The following is a 21,094-nucleotide window of genomic DNA, read 5'->3' on the forward strand; positions in this document are numbered from 1 at the left end:
TTAGAAATCAGTATAATAGAATCTTAGAATTAGTATCAATATAATGCCTCAATTAATGAAAGCAATTTTTTCTTTTTTTTTTTGGTTTTTTACGGCATCGAATTATTTAAATTACGTAAACACAATAGGAAATTTAAATTTTCTGTCGAATTTTTCTTACATGAAACAGAATTATTGATAGATATTTCAAATTTCCAGTGTATCTCTTAAACTATCTGTTGTGACACTGTTTATAAAAACATAATTTTCGAGGCTTTCAGCATTTACAGTACTTATTTGCTGTATTCAAGGCTACGTAAATCAATTTTTGTTTTGAAAAACAAAAAGCCCAATAAATTCACTGTGAAACTCATTGTATAATATTCAAATATGTATTAATCAATTATTTTATTTCAATTATTCACAATTGCTTCTGGTATAATAAGCATTTTTTAACAAATATTTGTTTCTAGAACACCTGAAAACATTAATTTCAAGGGAACTAAATTTTCTTCTGGTGATACGTCAAAAAAAATACGTGTTTAAATACATGAAATATTCGTGTTTTAAATCACCGACCTCTAAACATTCCCTGGTGAGATAACTCGAATCTGTTGGGTGAACATTTTGGGAAAAAGGGCTATATATTATTGGTATTTTTTTATATTTTTTTGAATCTTTTATTCTGTTCAAAATACGAATTGCTTCTTAAATTCGAAGATTCGACGGAGGAGGAAGGAAATGCAGCTTTAAAATTCAGGATAAATCCCATTGCAGTTTAGCACTTCGCAAGTATTAAGGTTGTTTTTTTTTTTCTCCATTTTATTACTCCTTCAGAGAAAACGAGTAAACATCAAATCGCATTTCAACACATTGTAACATTAAAAATAAGGAGAGGAATTTTTCTCTCTTTATTTTTTCAAGGGAAATGGAATAAATGCATGGGGGCCAGAATATTTCGGATGTCGAACACCCGTTTTATTGTTCCCAAAGAACCTGAATAATAAAAGGGAATTTGAAAAAACACGTTTTTTTTATATATATTTATTTTCATCTCCTTCGCCGATATAATCTCCCGAATCATAAGAGACTAGATGCATTTGGGAGCTCTTAAAAACGCAATTTCACCATCACATTCAATATCTTCTATTCGAGAAACTTTTCGGAGCTTTAAAGTATTTTAAACCGTATTATTGGGTTTCATAAGCCGCTTTAATACAGGAATGGGGGTGGGGGAGAATAATCTTTGGTTAAAATGTATTTTAAAAAGAAATTTATATTTTCGGTTTCTGTATATTTTCGGGTTCATTGTGTGTTTTTGTGTGCATCTATGTATCTATCTACTTTTCTCTCAACTTTTCCAGTAGTAGAACTCAAAATATTCCCAAACATCCGGAAAGAGAATAAATTTATTTTTGTAAGAATGTGAAATAAAGGAGAATTTTCGACATTCTCCTTTCAATATTATACTTAAATGTCATATTTTAGATTGTAGAACAAACTGAATTAAGCATGTTGTTTTTGACATGGAACTCTATGAATACGATTATACGTTTCTTAACATTTTGAAAAGTTTATGAAAATTTCAAGAATGATAGATAAAATTTCTGTGTTTTCGCATAGGCAGTTGTTTTTCCCAGTAATAGGCCTACTGTATTTTGCTTCGATTTCGATATCGGAAGTCTTCGATTGCGCTCGATTTCTTCTCGTTCAATCTATAAACGTATAATTTATCTCGTGTTCTGGATATGATTAATACGATAACAACTCAACTAAAGGAGAAAGTTAATCTACAACAGTTCACCACCATATTTGCTACACTTTATTATTCAAACTCGAATGAAAACAATTGTAAATAAGAAATCTTTTGTAGTTAATTACTTACATTAGGTATTTATAACCGCACACATATTTTGCCATATCGATTAATTTTTTCCCCGATAAATTATTGCCAATGTTGTTTCTGCAGATTATTTGCAGTTTATGAGTTTTCCATTTCCTGTTTCAACTCAAGTCCGAAATATTTACGAGCATTTCGGGCTTCAGTCGCCCTATTTGCAATCCCACCAGTTGTCATTGACCAGCTTGAGAAATTTCGACGTTACAACGACTTCTGGAACTAATAATATTCATCTAAATAATTGACTTGATTTAACATACAAGGTGCTCACGCTGCTATCAGTACTCCGTATATAAGAAAAGTCCCAACTTCTATACATCAATATTTGATTTTAACGCGCCTAAGAACAAAATTGTACAGCTAGAGGTAGGAGTTCGGCCCTCATTCTTTGATGATTCTTCAACCGGAGAATCGTTTCTGTACTCATCATTGATTAACCTACCAAATCTCATTGTAAATTCCCGTAAATTTCTGAATTTAGCTAAGCAACAAATACCCAGCCAGAAACACTGTGAATTGATCAATCATTGGATATCGTACCTGTTTGTCCTAAATATATGTGGATCAAATTATCATTAATATTGAGTTTGACTAAAATTATAGAAAGTAAATTGGTTTTATTTTATTTTCTTCCCCTTGGAAGTTGAAAAATAATAATAAAAATAAATTCAGAAATTATTATTCGATATTATAGACAGATAAATTCTACACATAGATAAAGCTGACAGGGCTTTAACCCGGATGCCTTTGAATACTGTTATTTTATTTTTTTTTTATTTTTGGTTTTTCCCGCTATACATTTACTATAGCTAGGCCTTTGCAAATTCCTTGATTTGGGGCTCTAGATATATCTTTCTTCAAAGGAAAATTCATTCTCCCCCCCCCCCCAAAAAAATGAAAATATTATTACGGAGAAAAGACCTCCATTTCAGAAAAAATAAAATCCACACACACTCAATTATATCCATAAAAATGTTTTTCACCAACTGACAAAGAATTCCATATTAAACAAGAAAAATTTCAATATCACCCACATGCCCAGTGTTCAACACCAAACTCCCTTTTCTATATTTCAAATTTTGTTGTTTTGGGTAATTGTATAAATCATCCATTGCTAAAAAGACTTTTTTCAAAGTACATACACCAACAGTGTATAATCTTATGATCTATCGTTATAAACAACTATAACCATTCAGTGATAAGGATAATATAATACCGAGCATATTACAAAGATACTTTCAAGTAATTATTGAAATTGCGAAGATTTGTTCGGAAACCTGGATCTCGGAGAACCTGACAGACCCTCAACGAAAACACATAACTCATCTACCAGTTATAATGAGCGGTTGGGAATAGCCTTAAGTGTTACGAAAACTTGGCTAACTAGCTAAAATTCGACACACACACAGCGGTATATCGCACAGAAGTATTAAAAGATAAATCATTCGCCTTGATTACGCCACGTACTCCCCCTCCCCCTCCTGTACTTACTCCATTGATTTCGATTAATAACGCAGTTAGTCTCTCGCGTTTCAGTCGTAGACTTATGGGCTTAACGTGCTTCCACAACGTCGTAAAATAGGTTGTGGCTTGTTCCCGAGAAAAGTATAATTTACGTTAAGTTTTAAACGAGAGTTGGAGAACTGAGGCGTCAACCAGTTGCTTACCTGACCGTTAACCATCTATTAGACGCACTTGTGCCATCGATCTTCATTTTGACTCCCTCGCTCTCTTTACTCGAGACGGAGAAGAGGCTTCCGCATCTCATGTTGTGGATCAATTCAGCACGAAGAATGGCACAGTTTGAGTTTCAACGTCTTATTATTGGAGCTGCTTAATATTTATTGTGATGTGATGCGCGAGAGTGGCTGGGACTAATTGACCTTATTCAGTCCTCAAGATGACCTCACAGTATCTCGTAGAATTAAGGATTCCCATAAGTAGCCATTTCTGAGAAAATTATTGGTAGCTATCGTTTCAGTCATGTATCGTCTATAGCTGTCTCATTTTAATGGGTGAGCCAAAGTTTCCCAGACTTGATATGTGCTCCAAGATCATTGAAAATTTGCATTTATTCCCATACATATAGTTTTTATTCATTTAGTTCGGTATTTTTACTCTAAAAGGAAATTTTCACCGAAGTTTAGAATGTAGTCCCCATCGGGAATGCAGTCGGGATAGGGGAAGCATATTCAAAGCTGTATATTTGAAACATAGGCGAAAAGTGAACAAAATTTTGTTTTATTTTTCAAGTTAATGAAAGAATGGAATTAATTGAAAAGTTTCGTTATGATTCAAACATTACAGTGAATCATAATCATCAGATTTGTAGCCCCTGTAGTTCCCGCGGATGACCTCCACCCGGTAAGATACCACTGACCATCATACATCCAGGGCCGGCCAGGTGCAAAGAGCCGCTAGACGGGATAAAATTACTTTGATTACATTTTGACTTTAACATTCTTAACGTTAACGAAGCGAATAACTTAAAATTCTGTCCAAGACTCGTGCCGTCACCCCCCCCCCCCCCACACACACACACAAGGGTGGGGCTGACAGAGCTCCAGCCCGGGCCGATTCTTATCACTTTTTGTTTTTTGTACTATTCACTACGGTGAGGCCCGCCAAAGATCCTAGTCTAGGGGTTCTGCTGCAGGATGTGATGGAGCCATTCGACGACCTAATTAAGCCATCGAACCCTGTAGCCTAGGATTTTCACAAACCCCCCTCCCCTCTAAGCCAGGAGAATAATGCAGGTGGATCTAGTGCTCCGGGCGCTGGAGAAGAGAGGGGGGAGGCGCTAAATTCTTTTTTTTTTTAAATTATTCAAAATTACACGAAAGGGTATCTAGTTGCGACCCTGGGTAGATAAATGCTTTTCTAGCCCTGACAGCCCCCCAACCTCTAAGTGCCTAGGGCACACTTGCAATTTTTTAGCTGAGCAACGGACACTATCGTCCAGATTTATTTCAAATGATTTTTTTTTTTTATGAATATGAAATAGTAGTTTGATATTCATTCTCGGGTGTCAATGTAAACTTGGCGTGCACCAGGGTGTTCATGGATACTGGGGGATTGGGAAAACCCATCATAGAGAGGGGGCGGTGAAGCTATTTTCGCATCGCGCCGCTAAATACTTAAGCCCGTTTCTGCATACAACGTTAGAATATTGGTGTATTGCATTTACATATTGTGTATAATGTTACATTCACTGAGGTTCTTCAGGAAAATAATGATGAAAGGTTCACTTATTTTATTTCGCTTGAAACAAATCGATAGGATAGTTATCAATCTACTGCAATTCATTAAAAATTATTTTTATCTGTATTCGTGACATTTTTCGACTGTAATTAATTATTGTAAATCGTAAGATTCACTCACATTTACACGGGAAAAAAAGATTATTTTTGGGTTGGGAGTATTTATCTGTGTATTTTTTGATTGAAATAACAAATTTTTGTGATTCGGTTCTTTATGACGATTCGAACAGCCGCCGATGATGTGTATAGTAGCGCCATCTAGTTTTGAAGGAACTCGAGTAAAAAACGTGAAAAAAAAAATTTCCTCCTTTTGCTCACTTAGGGGCCGTTCAAGTATTACGTAAGCAAATTTTTAGCCATTTTTGACCCCTCCCCTTGTCAGCAAAAGTCAGCGAAACGCTGCCCCCCCCCCCTCCTTGCCAGCAAAATTTCATCATCAGCTCTGCCACTCTGAATCTTAACTCATATTTTCATAAGGGGTGGTTGATGACGTAAGCGTTATCCAAACCCCCCCCCCTCCCTTGTGATCAAAAGTCAGCAAATCGGAACCCCCCCATCGATTAATACGTAATACTTGAACGGCCCCTTATCTTTGAAAATGAAGGTTACAAACACGGGCCAAAAAAAATTGAGCTGCTCCCCGTTTTTCTTGTCCTACCTTAAAATATAATTATTGAAAATATTCCACATTTAGTGTCAAACATACGAAGAATGAATTGATATCTAATGGTGAGGTCGGAGGCGTGCACAGGGGAGGGGGAATGATCAGGGGATTCATATCCACGTCACCCCCCCCCCTAAAGCCAACCAAAAAATATGAAAAAAAAATTAATATTTCCTTGAAAATATTGAAAATTTGAAAGAAGATACCCTTTACATATGCTATATTAACAAAATTTCTGTTAATTTAAATGCTTTTTGAAGGGTGTAAACTCAAAATTTCTTGGAAAGGAAATTTTTGTGCCCCTCAGAACCTATATTACCCCCTCCACAGGTTGATCCTAAGTACGCTCCTGGGTGAGTTCACAGCAGGAAAATCTTGACCCATGCCTGCCCCCACCCTCAGGCTTTTATCTTTCATGGTCCCTTCTAGGGAATTTATAGAATGAAAAAAAACCCGAAATGGTTGTAATTATCCATTGCCCTGCCAGATTCACAATTGTGGGCAGGGCCGCAACTAGATGTTTGGTCACCCGCGGCAAGTGCTCTTTTTGGCGCACCCTTGTAATGTTGAGAGTTTTGAGAATAAAATTTGCGCTTCCTCTGGCCCGAGTTGCGGCCCAGAGAGAGAGTTGTGGGTGCCACCCAGAGAGAGAGATTGACGCGGACCCCTTCCCAAAAAATTGACATTTCCCTTTGCATCGCTCGAATTTTACTCTCGCGATTCTTGTCAAATGCAAGCTAAGGCGTCTTGATAAAGCCTTATTCTAGTGGCTATAACACAAGCATGGATACATAGAAATGCTGCCATCTGAACTGAACCTTAGAGGTGGTATAGGGCATTATACTTCTCTGTACCTCCTCTAAGAATTCAACTGTGATCGTTTAAATGCACTTTCAATCGAGTGTAGGGCTATGTAAATACTTTTTTACATGCCTATATTTATTTTATTATGTATTAAAATATATATTTTTATTTATTTTTTTTTTTCTTCAATAGAAATCAGGCAACGTGTTGAATTTCTGCAACGAAACCGTGAAGCTCAATGGTTCTGTGCCTATATCTGCCTTAGCAGCAATCACGCTGCCAAACAATACTCTTACTAGCCTCACCGTAACTACTACTGGTCAACATACGGTAGCATTCGCTGGTACTGATGACGGCGTCCTCAAAGAAGTATGCACTTTTCCTCTATAAGCTCTTTAATTATTGTTTGTGTATCGATTTTGATTCCTTAAGAATAAGAAATGCAAATGCAAAGCCACAACAGACATCCAGACCAACCTTGACCCCTCTCTGTCCTCATAGGTGACCCCAACAGGCAAAATGCCCAATGAGGTGGCTGAAAAAAAAATATGGCCCATAACAAATATGGATGTCATATATTTCTTCCGAACTTGGAGACTGAGGCCATTGAGCACCCTCAATAATTTCTGAAAAAAAAAAGCAATGCAATGCTCCTTTCCTCTCCTGTGTATGTGCTTGAGTCCCATATATACAGGACGACCAGCAACTTTCAATCCCTCCCCCAATGTTTTCTTCATGTCAGCACCTCTGCACAGCTACCCAATTAAAAATGCAACTATATAAAAACTAAATTATAAAATACAGTATACTCTCACCAAGATACATTTATTAAATGGTTTTCGATCTCCAATGGCCCATTCATATCAGCATAAAAGAAAATGATATTTTCGAACTTGAAAGAAATATTTAGCAAAAATTATATCAAAAGGTATTTAAGTATCAATTGAATAAGATCATTGATTCTTATGTTCATATAAAATTTCGAAATTGTATGAATTATCTATTTTTAGGTAAAAAACTATTTTTCTTTTATATAGATTCTGATATCGGCAAGTTCCGAAGCAGAAATATTTGACGAGGTCGTCATCGATTCCGGTTATCCTATTTTGAGAGATGTGCTGCTGGATCCTTCATCAAAATTTGTATATGCTGCCTCTCCTTATAAGGTTTGACTTTTGATCATTACAGTACAAAAATGTTTAATTCTTTGCCATCCATGACCAAGTGAATAGCTTATAAATAGCTTTTCTGCAAAAAAAATGTGTCGTGCATATGCCTGCATTTATAATTTTTGTAGTTATTGTGTGTATGAAATTTATTTTATTTTATTATCATGTGATTTGATTATTTTCTCCTTTATTCAGATTAGTAAAGTACGTATAGAAGCCTGTCAAAATTATAATACCTGTGATAAATGCCTTCAAGCCAGAAACCCTTATTGTGGCTGGTGCTCTCTAGAGAAGAGGTAAGATATTCAAATATCCAGATGCACTTTCTTCTGAAAAATTCTACATTAGCACTGAATTTGTTTTTATAACTTTAATGATACAATAGTGAAACTCTTTCAGAAAGACATATCCAGGGAATGTTCATTTGTTGTTCCATTCATACCTCACGTTGAAAAGAAAGATCTAAAAAGACCTGATTTTTTTTTATTGCATGTTTGACGTTTTGACTTGCTCATTGACATGACTACAATACGTAACATTTCTGTATTTTGCCCTTCCCGACTAATTTTTTTTTTTAATTTTCTATTTTTTTAATGAAGATTACTTTAATTCCCCAATCTTCACTAAAATCAGAAATGCAGGTAATTTATAAATTATGTCAAAATGAATATGAATATAAATATTCATCTCACATATTTGGTGAGTTTCTGTTTTTCTCCCATGAAATACATTTTAGCATATTTGCCTTAGCATTTCTTTTTCTCGCCAAAGTTTATTTATAAACAATATTAGGCAATTTCGTCGACAATTGGCAGTATGTGTGGATGAAATCGGTGAAAAGTCCCATTTTAATTATGCCAATTTTTCAAATCTTTCTTGATCAAATTAGTCACCCCTAATCTTAAAGAAATAAAAATTTAATGCAAAGTAAATACTTTTTAATGCAAAATTATTTGATTGCATCTGATTATATTTTTCATCTAAAAGGGCCTAGAAAACATCTATCTCGGCTGTAACGACAGCTTGGTTATAACAACAATTTCGTGGAACTTTTGATGTCATTATAACCGAGTTTGGCTCTGAGCTAGAAGTTTTTTAAACTTATTTAATGTAATATAATAAATACTGATTTGGTTTTAAAATTTTGAATTTGTGATACATTACACAAACTCATCAAACAATTTGTAAAAATATTTGAGCGAATAAAATAGAATTTCTCATTTTGGTTGCATGCATATCAGTTATGTGTTTAATTGTTATAAATCTCTCTTTGTAGGTGCACTATCAAAGCTGCTTGCCAAAATGCCACATGGTCATACAGTGATCGAAGTTCTCCGAGATGGTTATCATTGGAGACCAAGCAATGCATTGATTTTCAAGCGGTCAGGCCAGATCAACTGCCTTACAGTAACATGGCTGTTGTATGTTATAAATTACTTTTGATTGTTTTTCTACCTTCATCGCGTTATTTTCTCTTTCCACCTTGCTCGTCAAAAAATAATTTAGATAATGGAGTATAATCACCTGAAAAATAGTAGGATATTTCAATTATTGAAATTCATAATTATTATGTTGAAAACTAATGTAGCAATAGAAATACATGCAGGTATGATTTCAAGTAGAATTATGTTTAAAAAATGACAGACTTATCCTTTTTATATATTGTGCTACTGCTCCATAGGGCATTAAGATTTTTTTTATCTTTTTATATTAGGTTGAGCTTGTTATCAATCAGCTCCCGCAGTTACCATATGGAGCTCATTATCTGTGTGTTTTTGGTGAGACAGCACCAATTCAAGCTCGGGTGACCCACAATGGATTAGCTTGTATGACACCTCTCGTAGCTGCAAGACCACCTATACTGGAAGGAGATGGTAAGATAATGTTTGAATTTCTTTTAGTATCATAGAAGTTTGTATAAATGAACAAGGAGAACAAAATACATTTTTTCACCCAAATTGATTCACAAAATTGATCTTGTGGATTCCAAATTAAGAATCATAATTGATAAAAGTATTTGTCATGTGATTTATAGACAGGAAAATTTGATAAAGAGGAGATCTTTTTTTTCCGTCTCTTTTCTTGTACATTTTATGTATCATTTTAATTTTTTAGATCATGTGATTGTGAATTTGGCAGTTCGCTCCAGTGAAACAGAAACCGATTTCATCCATCGACCATTCGTATTCTATGACTGCGAAGTACATAAAACGTGAGTGTGTTTTCTTTGTCTAGTCACATCTTACCAACTAGTTTTTAGGGCAAGGGTGTGCAATTTTTAGGAGAATGTGAGCCACTTTATTGCTTTGATAACGTGGTCACGAGCCACTCAAGTGCACTGGAATTGTGCAGCAAGTCTCTTAAGCAATCTGTAAATATGGCACAGATCACTTGAGTGATGTGAAACTCCACCGCAGGTTGCTCGAGCAATCTGTGAATATGGCATGGATAACATCAGTGATGTGGAACTATATGGACCACTTACGTGCTCTGTTACTGTGTTGCATATCGCTCAAGTAATCTGGAACTATGCCCCGGGTAACTTGAGTGATGTAAAACATCACAGGGCCCCTTAATTGCTCTGTAATAGCCTCGCAGCTCACTCAAATAATCTGGAAATGTGCCCTTTGCCATTTAACTGCAACTGTGTCACATATCACTTGATCTGTAAATATGCTGTGGGTCACTTTAGTGATCTGGAGCTGCACCATGGGGTCACTTAAGTGATTCATAATTGTGTCACTGGCTACTTTGGTGCTATGGAACTGTGCCATTGATCACTCAAGTGACCTGTAAATATGTCGCTTAGTCTTGCATACTTATATAAGCTAATATTATTCTTCTAAATTTTGGAAGAAATTAATGCAATAGCATTCATGCTCTGAAGACTATGCAAGTTCATTTTTTTAAAGTTTCTGTCCATTTCTGTTGGATAATTTATTGGGCATATTATTTATTTTTGTTTTCTTTCAGATGCAAAGCGTGTGTAACTAGCACTTGGGCCTGCAGCTGGTGTGTTCATGAAAACAAATGTACAAACAATGCAACTTTATGTTCAAGAAGAATAATAGTTGGTGAAAGCGTAAGTATTTATACATGCATAATAGAAAAGAAAATTTCTTTGTGAAAAGCAAATTCAATTAACCTTTTCCATAGATCTGACTGAAATATCTCAAGATTGTGTGACGAGCTTATGATTTTGTAATTTTCTTCTAGAACCCTCAGAATTCTTTGATCAAGGGAAGGCAACATTGTCCAAGTTTCAACATTGATGACAAGATTCTCTTACCAGAAGGAGTCAGAAAAGAAATCTCAATAGGAGTCAAAAACTTGCTTACACCCTTAGTATGTTTAATCTTTTTCCTTTTTATTGATTCAGAAATATTGAATGTGAAAATTTCTTGTCAGTTTAATTCTAAAAAAGAACTCATGTTTTAGATTTCTCACATTATTGATTTATGAGAAACTTTCAAAAGAAACTACTCATGTATCTTTCATCTTGTTGATCTTCTTTTCATGCAGCTATAACATTTTTTAACAAAATATCATCTACTTAAATTTTTTTCAAAAGTACTTACTTGTGATGGAGTAAAAATGGAAATAATTTACACAATTTTTTATGCAAATTAGAGAAGCTGTCTTCATCATTTGCAATTATAATGTCCTTATGTGTTGTTTTCCAAAGACTTTGGCATTCATACATCATACCTTGAAAATTTTCCCATAAAACTTTAATGACCTCTTCATATGAATAAGTATTCAAAAAGAGAAACTTCCAAGTACTTAACGCTGATTTTAATATATATATATTTTTTATTGCTTTCTTCTGTTGCAGGAAGGTTTCCAGTGCATCGTAGAAATTGAAGGAGCTAAGGCAAAAGTTTTTGCTAGAGTGAAAGACAATACGGCCATCTGTGCTGAAAACATGGTAACAATATTTTAATAATTCATTTTTACAATGTCTGACTGAATTTCCACATTTTATCTATATTGAGTGCTCAGATTTTGAATACATATAAGCCTTACATTGCAACAAAGAGCAAGATAAGTAATTAACTAGCAGCAATATACCCTATGCATTCCGGATTTTCTCTCAACTTGGAAAAAAATTGATAATGTAACAAACAATTGTGAAGGACTATGCATGTCTTTGCATTATTGAAAAATAATTTTAAGGATAATTTGTAGTACAAGAATTTTCTTTGTCAAGCCATAATGAGTATATTCAACTTTTTTTCTCCTTTCAGTATTCATACCAGGCAGAAGCAGGTGAAGTGCAGGCATCTTTGACTGTTCTCTGGAATGGGGATACGTTTATTGATAAAACCAATGGTATGCAACAAATTTGAGTAGTGTTACCTCTTACTTTTCATTCAGAACTGACCATAATAATATTTTTTTCACAATTAAATAAATAATTGAGAACTCTAGTGAAAATAATATAAGCATTAAATGCATCAAGTTCCTATCCAAATTTTGCTCTTGAATTTCTTGCATGGCTTTTACTTTCAGTGACCCTTTACAAGTGCCATCTTCTTGGAAGTCATGGAGGAAGAGCAGACTGTTCATTGTGTATGACTCGTGACAGAAAATACCAATGTGCATGGTGTGGTGGTGCTTGTATGTACAGTGAAAAATGTATAGATCCTGTGGCTACATCTTGTCCCCCTCCACACATTGATTGGGTAATGATTATACTATTGATATTAAAATGACATTGATGAAAACATATCTTGACATTATTTGTTTTTTGCACTCATTGTATGTGTTTCCTCTTCTTCAATAGATTCACCCTCTTAGTGGTCCGCTTCAAGGAGGAACATTAGTTACAATTGAAGGTAGTAATCTGGGTTCCAGTGAAGGAGAAATTCAAGATAAAATTACTATTGGTGGCCTCCCCTGCATACCAGTGGAGTACAGTGTATCTGTGAGGTATGATGCAATATTTCATATGAAATTTTTACTCGCATGGGATGTTTTGAGTCCATCAGAATGATGGAAAAGCATTTATTAATCACTGTTTGCTTATACAGGGTTGTTTGCAAGACAGGCATCAACCGAAGTGGTCCAATGGAGGCTGTTGTGGTAGTAGGAAATCGAGCTGGCGTTACTAGAGCACAAGAAAAATTTCATTATAAGGTAAATTGTTTTGATAGTTTACATATGCTTATATGTTTATGAACCATACAAAAAATATACATGAAGTCCTTCAATTGAATTTAATTACTTTTTCGTTGTGTTTCCTTCTGGCATGTTGTAAAATTTTTCCCTTGCAAAATGTTATTAAACCTTCAATAGCAATAGTAAAGTTCGAAAAATTTATTAAAAATATTGTTATTCCAGTCTGTGGAGCTTACAAACATATATCCAAGAATTGGTCCTCAATCTGGTGGTACAAGACTGTACCTTCGTGGAAGCAATTTGAATATTGGCAGTCATGTGGAAGTTTGGCTTGATAGTCTACTTTGTAGAGTTGAAAGGTAATAGAGTTTCATTTAGTTGATTTATTGGTTTTGATGACAGAAACATCAAAAAAAATTTTTTAATTTTAAAAAATGCAGATGGTATTGATATTATTGACAAATTTCAACATGAAATTTTTACAACTTTTCCTTTAAAATCATGATAGAAACTTATATATAAAATATTATATTATTATGATAATTTATTATATATATGAAATAAAATTATGAAAATAAGTTTCTTACGTATTTGAAAATAATATTTTAGCAACCCATTGGAAATAGTGAAAGATGTTCCTCATGGTTCTGTCTTGGGACCATTATTATTTTTAATATTCATAAATGATTTATGCAACTTAAACATGAATAGAAAAAAAAACTTTCACTGATGAATCTGTATTACTTTACTCAGCTGACGATTTCCAATCACTAACTAACCTAATCAGTACTGACTTAATTAAAGTTTGAAAGTGGTTTCTTTCTTGAGCGACCTAAGATAAAATACATCAAAAAATAAGTTAATAAATTTCTCTTCCCAGGCTAATATTCATTTTGATCCTAATTTAATATTCCATAATAATGATTGTACTATTAGTTCTAGTTGTTTATTGCATACGTCTTGAACAGGTTACAACAATTAAATACTTCAGCATATATATTAATCACAATCTTAAATGGAAGAATCTCATGTCAAGTATTTGCAAAAAAGACTATGGCTAGAAATTTTATTATCTCAAACCTTATTTAAATCAGTCTTTCATTAACTTTTATTAACTCTTTATTACTATTTGTTTCACTCACTCCTAATAAATGACTTAATTGTTTTGGGTTTTCAGACTATCTCTCAAACATTTTCCCTATGATCAACCTCCAGAAAAAAAAATAGAATTATTGCAAATGATTTTATCATGCCATCTCAATACAACTTCATCAACATCTAGGAATACTTAGGAATACATGCATTTTACATCAATTATATTGCTATATAAATCCCTCCTCTTCTTATTCAAAAGTCAATTTTCATTACCTTTAAATACACCTTGATCTTCAAGTAGACAAAATAATATGTGTTCTCTACCATTACCTCGTAAAATACTTTTGAAGGAACATTTTACTTATCCCAAAATTCTGCACAATACATTACCACCAGATATCACTCATAATACTAATTTATCATGCTTTAAAAAAAGGTAGCAAACAATACATGTTCTCATTTGATGCACAGAAAATTTGTTTTAATGTTTCGCTGTTGCTCATGTAATTTGTAAATAATGAAACAGTTTAATTTATTTACAGGATGCATCTCGTTGTTGTTTTTTACACCAAATGCTTAAATGCAAAAGTCACAACAGGCAAAATGCCCAACAAGGTGGCTGGAAGAAGTTGCCCATAAAAAATATTATGTATGCCCAATATAACAAAAATACAGCAACCCAAAATAGGAGCAATTATTACAAATCATTTACTGCCCGTAAAAAAGTATGGTTGTCTTGACTAAGTATGGATAGCTTCTTGATTTATCCTGTCATAAGCATCATATTTGTTTTTAAAAGTGTCACTTGTGTTAGAAAATTAAAAATGTTAGAACATTAAAGTTTCATTTGATGCACTCTGTGTGAGAGAGAGAGAATTTGTTTCTATAAACTGCACTCCTCTGTTACCATAAAATTTTTATGTATACGGGTACTATATATTTAATTTTATCTGTTTATTATTCTGCTGTCCATACTAATTTTATTAGCATTTACAAGAACAAGTAATTTTTTATTTGGCTCTCCTTGGGAATTTTTTTCCCTCTTTCTCTCGTATTTATATATTAATAATAAACAATTTGATTTGAAAGAAAATGGTAAAATAAAAATAAATGTTTTTCCGCATGCTTAAACATGGCATGATTCATGTTGAAAATTCATTTTTCAGGTCATTGGCAAGTAACAGTCAAATAAGCTGTCGTACATCTGCATCTCCAGTGCCTTCATATGCTGTTTCCAAATTGTTGCTACGGATAGATGGTGCTAATTTGACTTATGAGAATCCTTTCCTTTATACTTCAGATCCAATAATACGATACATTAATCCATTAAGAAGTTTCAAGAGGTACAAAAAAAGTGTTCATACTATTTTATGATTAGTTATTAATTACTTATCTAATAATTTCATAAAAGTTAGAAACCATAAGAGACATTTGGTCTATTTTAATGCCATATTTTAGAAATTTTTAGAAATTCTGCATGTTCTTTTTTCCAGTCTATATTTCTCTATTATTCTACAGATTATGCTCATTAATCATCATATCAGGGAAATAATTATGTCTAGACATCCTGCAATGGAAATGTATACTGAGAAACACAAACTTATATTCCTAAGAATCATATTTTGTCTACATGATGATGTTTTGGCAGTTTTCCCCTACTATAAATATTTTTACTCTTTTGAAATTCAAAAGTTATTTGATTGTGTTTAAAAACATTCAATTCTATTCATGCAAAAAGTTTTCTTACATTAAATTTTTTTATACTATTTAGTGGAGGACGGCCTATTCAAATTCATGGAATGAATCTCACTTCTATACAGCAACCAAGATTAGTGGTATTCAATGCTAATGGTGTTGTGAATGAAACTGTAAGTATTCAAATGTTTTCTTTCGATTTTATGGTGGAAATTTATTTATTTTGAATAACTGTTGCATTAGAATAAAAAAAATTATAATTTTTTTTCGAATTGATATATATCACTCTATCTGTTTCTCTGTATAAATAGGCATGCCAAGTGCTTAATTCATCAACAATGACTTGTCCATCACCAGCTGTGGACACTAGCTCTGAAAAGTTACAGTCACAATACTGGAGCACGAATTACCATGAAATAAGGCTGAAGTTTGGATTTGTAATGGATGATGTTCAAACTGTTCGTGATCTACAGAATTATTACCCAACTCTGCCAAATGAGCTCACCTATGTTCCTGACCCTAAATTCTTCCGTTTGAGCAAAGATGGTATCAAACTGTACAAAGGAGAATCTCTTGTCATTGAGGTTAGTCATTTATATTTACGCCCTTTCCTTGGAGAGACAAGATTTTCTCTTTCAAACCGAAATATCAGTCAAATAAAAATATAGTTATAGTTTTCAAATTATGTTTCCTCAAATTTTTATTCAACTTAAAATAACTGTTTCTATTTTTTTCCCCTTTTATTGTTCATATGTTTTATTCCAGTTACACCGATAAGCAGGATTTTTGAATTAAGAGTTACAGTAAACCACACACAATAATATCTTTGATAATTTTAATAACAGAAGTTGTCTTTTTTTTTTTGCCTTTGTTTCTTCACAGGCTATTTGAAAATTTGACTTATTGAAACTTCGGTATATCAACACTGTATTTAAATTATTTCTTTGTATCAGGGTGAAAATATGAGATTGGCAAGCACTGAGTCTGAAATAAACATCACTGTAGGGACACGTCCATGCAATTTGACATCACTGAGCATGACACAGTTGGTCTGCCTTCCACCTGAAGTACAGCCTCCTGGCTGTGATGAACTGGGCAGAAAGACGGAAAATGGCTTACCCATGGTTGTGGTATGTACATTTTTCATTTTCTGGATGGTTATCTTGTTCAGTTGAACTGCATTTTTTGTTGGTTATAATTAATTTTAAAAAGTATTATAATTATTTATAAATAACAAATTTAATATAATTATAATTCTTTTAAAAAGTGATTTTAGCTCAACTAGTTCCTTTGATCAGACTTGCATTAAATTTCCAGGTTCGCTATGGAGAAAATCTCCGCTTTCAAGTTGGATACATACGCTATGAAGTAGCCAAACCATATGAATTCCCACCTGAGGCGATAGGGGGCATTGCTGCTGGTGGTGCAGTGTTGCTCTTTCTCAGTTTCATAATTCTGGCGATACTTCGCCATAAGAGCTCTCAAGCAGAAAGGGAATATAAAAGGATTCAGTTACAAATGGATACCTTGGAAAACAGTGTTCGTTCTGAGTGCAAGCAAGGTAATTTTAAGGGGAAAAATTTTACATAAATGCTTATTTATTCTATTTTTATACAAACACAAACGCCACAACAGGCAAATTGCTCAATGAGGAACTAACCAAACCACTTGACATTTGAATAATATTCATACTGACATTTAAATTCTTGACAATAACATGGAATTTAGAATTATTTTATGAATTATTCTTAAAATTAATTAGAATCTTCAACCATTAATTAAAAATATTCTGAAAATAGATCTATAGTTCTGATCCAAGATGAATTACATTTTTCTTACTACTTCTCTCTCACATATCATCAAATTCACTTTCTGTGCACAAATCCTTGAATACAAAATCAAAATCATTGAATATAGAATGTTTGACAAAACTAGAGTTGAAAATTGTCTTCTTTTTTTTCACTCACTCTTTTAGGAATTTTCTTCTGATCTTTTTCCAATATTGCAGTGCTATATTTTGTTTACTCATAGTAAGCCCAACAGAAATAGTTTGGACCATAACACTTCCCCTGAGGCTTGCAGTTCTGTACAACATGAAGCTACTCAGCATAATACATTGCATACATAAATGAATTTTACATTTCAAAGTTACCTAATAATTTCATTCAATGAAATGTCTAACGAACAAAATAAGGCATTCAAAAATTTCATTATTTCATGTCCTATTTCCCTCATTAGACACACACATTTAATTTTTTCTTTTCATTGACCATAAGAATGGACAAATGCCTGCTTATTGAGAATTTTTTCTAGTACTACCACTACTATTACACCACACATGTACCTCTTAAACATTCCTCCGGGAATTTCTCTAGTGTAATTAAAAAAAAGTTATCTCAAAATCATCATGGATCTTTGGACAAATGCTGTTCAGAAACCTCCATCTGGCTGGAATTACCAGCCTGCCTATTTGCATACTCATTCTTAAAATCAAAGTACAAAATAGCATAATCATGAAGCCCTATTAACATAAGGTCCACTTAGGCATAGTTAAAATGACACTACTGAGGAATAGAGTAAATAACTGAATAAGTATACAGCTCTTATGCTAGAATATACTTAGAGTTTTATCTAATATAAAATTCAAAATTTAATTTGTTTTATTTACATTCAAGCAAATAAAAACAACTACTTGTTTGCATTTTAGTTTATTAAAATATTTGAATGGTGATTTAATAGCATTAAAAAAATTGTATCCTTCATAGATAAAATTAACACCTGTTTTCTTACAGCATTTGCTGAACTGCAAACGGATATGACAGATCTGAACAATGATATCCAAGCTACGGGGGTGCCAACTTTAGATCATAGAACGTTTGTGATGAAAGTATTCTTTCCTGGAGTTACAGACAATCCTGTTATTGAGGAATTCAAGGTATAAAAGATTTCTCTGATGCATTAATTTGCTAAAGTGGAATAAAACTTTCCTTTATTGACTATGCATAAACTAACATTTTTTTTCTTTGTTCATAGCAATTAAATGGGCCACAGAATATGTATGAGATAGCAATGGCACAATTTGAACATTTATTAAGCAACAGGAACTTCTTGTTAACTTTCATAGAAACTTTGGAGGATCAAAAATCATTCAGCATCCGGGATAAGTAAGTGTGAAAGAAAAACTCACTATCATAAAATAGTAATCTCTCTCTACATATCTCTTCCATTCTAAGTGGAAATCCACCAGGAAGTTCACATATGAAGTCAACTCTTAGTTCCCAAAGTCTGCTTGTAAACAGAATTTTTCGTAAATCAAAACAATTTTTACTCAATGTAAAATGAATTAATTCGTTCCTGGCACCCCAAAGTTTCTAGTGTGAACTTTTGTAGCAGATCCTATGCATAACATGAATCTAATGAAAATTGTTAAAATACAGTAGAACTTCTTGATTACGGACACCCATTGGACAAAATAGTTTGTCAGCTAATGGGGAGGTATGATATAGAGTGGAATCTTGTTCATGTTACAGTAAAAGTGATACACTGGTAGTATGCATAATCACCAATCGTCTCGATGATTAAATTTCGCTTTATTTATCACTTTTATGAGCGATTATGCATAATTCCCAAATAAGGGTGGAAAGCCTGATAAATATGGGAAAACTTATAACCTTTCTTCACTTCATTAAACCAATTAATTATGTTATCTGTACATGATACAGGCAGTATGCATATTTTATAAATATAATTATATATTATATAAATTATAACTGATAAAAGTTAAATTAAAATAAGTGTGAAAAAGAGTTGAAAATACATTCATAACATTATAAGTCTCGTAATGTTGGCTTTCTTCACATGTATCAACAAAACAAAATCAACACATTACCATTCTAATTCACCATTCTAGACCACACTTATGCTCAGTTAATTAAGTAATTAATTGACACCCACACGAGCTCAGGATTAAACATAGAATAGTTGAATATCATAAATTCTTGGTTTATGACCAAAAATTAATAAATTAGAGTTTGCCTGATTTTACTGTCCAGTATCAAGAGTGTCTGCTAACGGGTAGTGAAATACATTAAAGCCTTATTCAATAGGACCAGGGATCAAAAAAGTGTCCATTAGGGGAGGTTTCACTGTATTAAGTTACTGAAAAAACAATCACAGTATAGAAGAGATGAAATAAAAACGATGCTGGGACCATGTCTGGTTTCATTAACATCATCTATAATCCCAATGTCAAAACCCGCAAAATCTCTGCTTGCCACACAATCTGGACACAATATTCTTCAAAGTAAATTCATAGTTCTGTAAAAATATTTGCTGCTAAGCTTTGTCAATGATAGCAAATTTAATACAGAATTTGCTGCATGTAATGCAGAATAATAAAATAATGGTTTGAAAAGTCAATTGAGAGTGTTAGTTTCATGCCAGAAATTATTGTGAAACAATTTTGATAGAAAATTCTTTGACGTAGAGCTTCTTGAAGTTTGAAGTGACCTGCTGATGCATGGATCACAGAATGGATAATAGAAGTCATATTTTGGAGCGTGAACATTATCATTCAAATTCGTCAACTAACTCTTCTCTCAAATAATTATATACATATATAGCTGCGTGAAAACAGACAAGTTTGTAAACATAATTGTTCACAAATCAAGCTGTTTGTAAACCGAGGGTTGACTATATGTTAATTTGCTCTGCATTGAAAAAACTTTTGTCAACCTGTAAAGTAATGTTGTACTGTATCCATTGAAATGAAAATCAATTTGCAATGTTTGAAATTTTTCAAAATCTTTTATAGAGTAAATGTGGCATCTCTTCTGATGATTATATTCTTAGAAAAGATGGAATATGCTACAAGGTTAGTTTTATATCTTATCTCCCAGAGTAATATTATTCACAAGTATGTTATTTAGTGTTATTATTACTTTGTCCAATGTATCCTAAAGTGGGTGATATTAAAACACCTGTAAAGTGGAGCAGATTCATTCCCCTCCGTCTTTGGAAGAAAAAAGAAAAAAAACCAGGTTTGTACTCAATGTGAAATATAATCACTAAAAAAAGAGCAATATAGAGAACAACAACTGGCTATAGTGATAATGCAAACATCACATATTAGCCCAAAGATAGCAGATGAATCAGCCATCATGGGGGGCTTCATTGAGTTTTGTGTGATAACCCCCCCCCCCCCCAAGACTATGAGAAGCAATTTTCTGTGCAAAAGGGCAATTGAATGGATAAAAATTTTAATTTTTTTTCTTTTTTTTCAATTGAACAACAAATCAACAAATTCTTCCAATTTGAAGACCCTATTTTAGTCTTTGATACCAAAAGACACATTTTATGTCATACATTTGTTACCTCCAAAGCCCAAACTTGGTCACTTCACGAAGTG

General features: G+C 33.2%; 1 protein-coding gene across 2 annotated transcripts in view; it reads left to right on the forward strand.

Annotated features, from left to right (window-relative positions):
* The window catches only part of LOC149078668 (plexin-B-like), a 242,442-nt gene that overhangs the window by 208,085 nt on the left and 13,263 nt on the right, over positions 1 to 21,094 (forward strand). For both annotated transcript variants that reach the window (XM_089240809.1, XM_089240810.1), the window contains 22 exons: positions 6,800 to 6,976; positions 7,645 to 7,773; positions 7,972 to 8,072; positions 9,053 to 9,197; positions 9,491 to 9,650; positions 9,892 to 9,988; positions 10,750 to 10,858; positions 10,993 to 11,121; positions 11,612 to 11,704; positions 12,024 to 12,108; positions 12,289 to 12,461; positions 12,563 to 12,708; positions 12,810 to 12,915; positions 13,120 to 13,256; positions 15,159 to 15,335; positions 15,764 to 15,860; positions 15,999 to 16,271; positions 16,641 to 16,817; positions 17,005 to 17,248; positions 18,480 to 18,622; positions 18,721 to 18,851; positions 20,501 to 20,560. In XM_089240809.1, coding sequence (XP_089096935.1) covers positions 6,800 to 6,976; positions 7,645 to 7,773; positions 7,972 to 8,072; positions 9,053 to 9,197; positions 9,491 to 9,650; positions 9,892 to 9,988; positions 10,750 to 10,858; positions 10,993 to 11,121; positions 11,612 to 11,704; positions 12,024 to 12,108; positions 12,289 to 12,461; positions 12,563 to 12,708; positions 12,810 to 12,915; positions 13,120 to 13,256; positions 15,159 to 15,335; positions 15,764 to 15,860; positions 15,999 to 16,271; positions 16,641 to 16,817; positions 17,005 to 17,248; positions 18,480 to 18,622; positions 18,721 to 18,851; positions 20,501 to 20,560 — 3,089 coding nt within the window. The remainder of the gene's footprint in view (positions 1 to 6,799; positions 6,977 to 7,644; positions 7,774 to 7,971; positions 8,073 to 9,052; positions 9,198 to 9,490; positions 9,651 to 9,891; positions 9,989 to 10,749; positions 10,859 to 10,992; positions 11,122 to 11,611; positions 11,705 to 12,023; positions 12,109 to 12,288; positions 12,462 to 12,562; positions 12,709 to 12,809; positions 12,916 to 13,119; positions 13,257 to 15,158; positions 15,336 to 15,763; positions 15,861 to 15,998; positions 16,272 to 16,640; positions 16,818 to 17,004; positions 17,249 to 18,479; positions 18,623 to 18,720; positions 18,852 to 20,500; positions 20,561 to 21,094) is intronic.

The sequence above is a fragment of the Pholcus phalangioides genome, unplaced genomic scaffold, assembly GCF_987345545.1.
Source record: "Pholcus phalangioides strain wild (caught in Gottingen) unplaced genomic scaffold, Ppha-v1.0 ptg000013l_1, whole genome shotgun sequence".
In the NCBI taxonomy this organism is placed as follows: Eukaryota; Metazoa; Arthropoda; class Arachnida; order Araneae; family Pholcidae; genus Pholcus; species Pholcus phalangioides.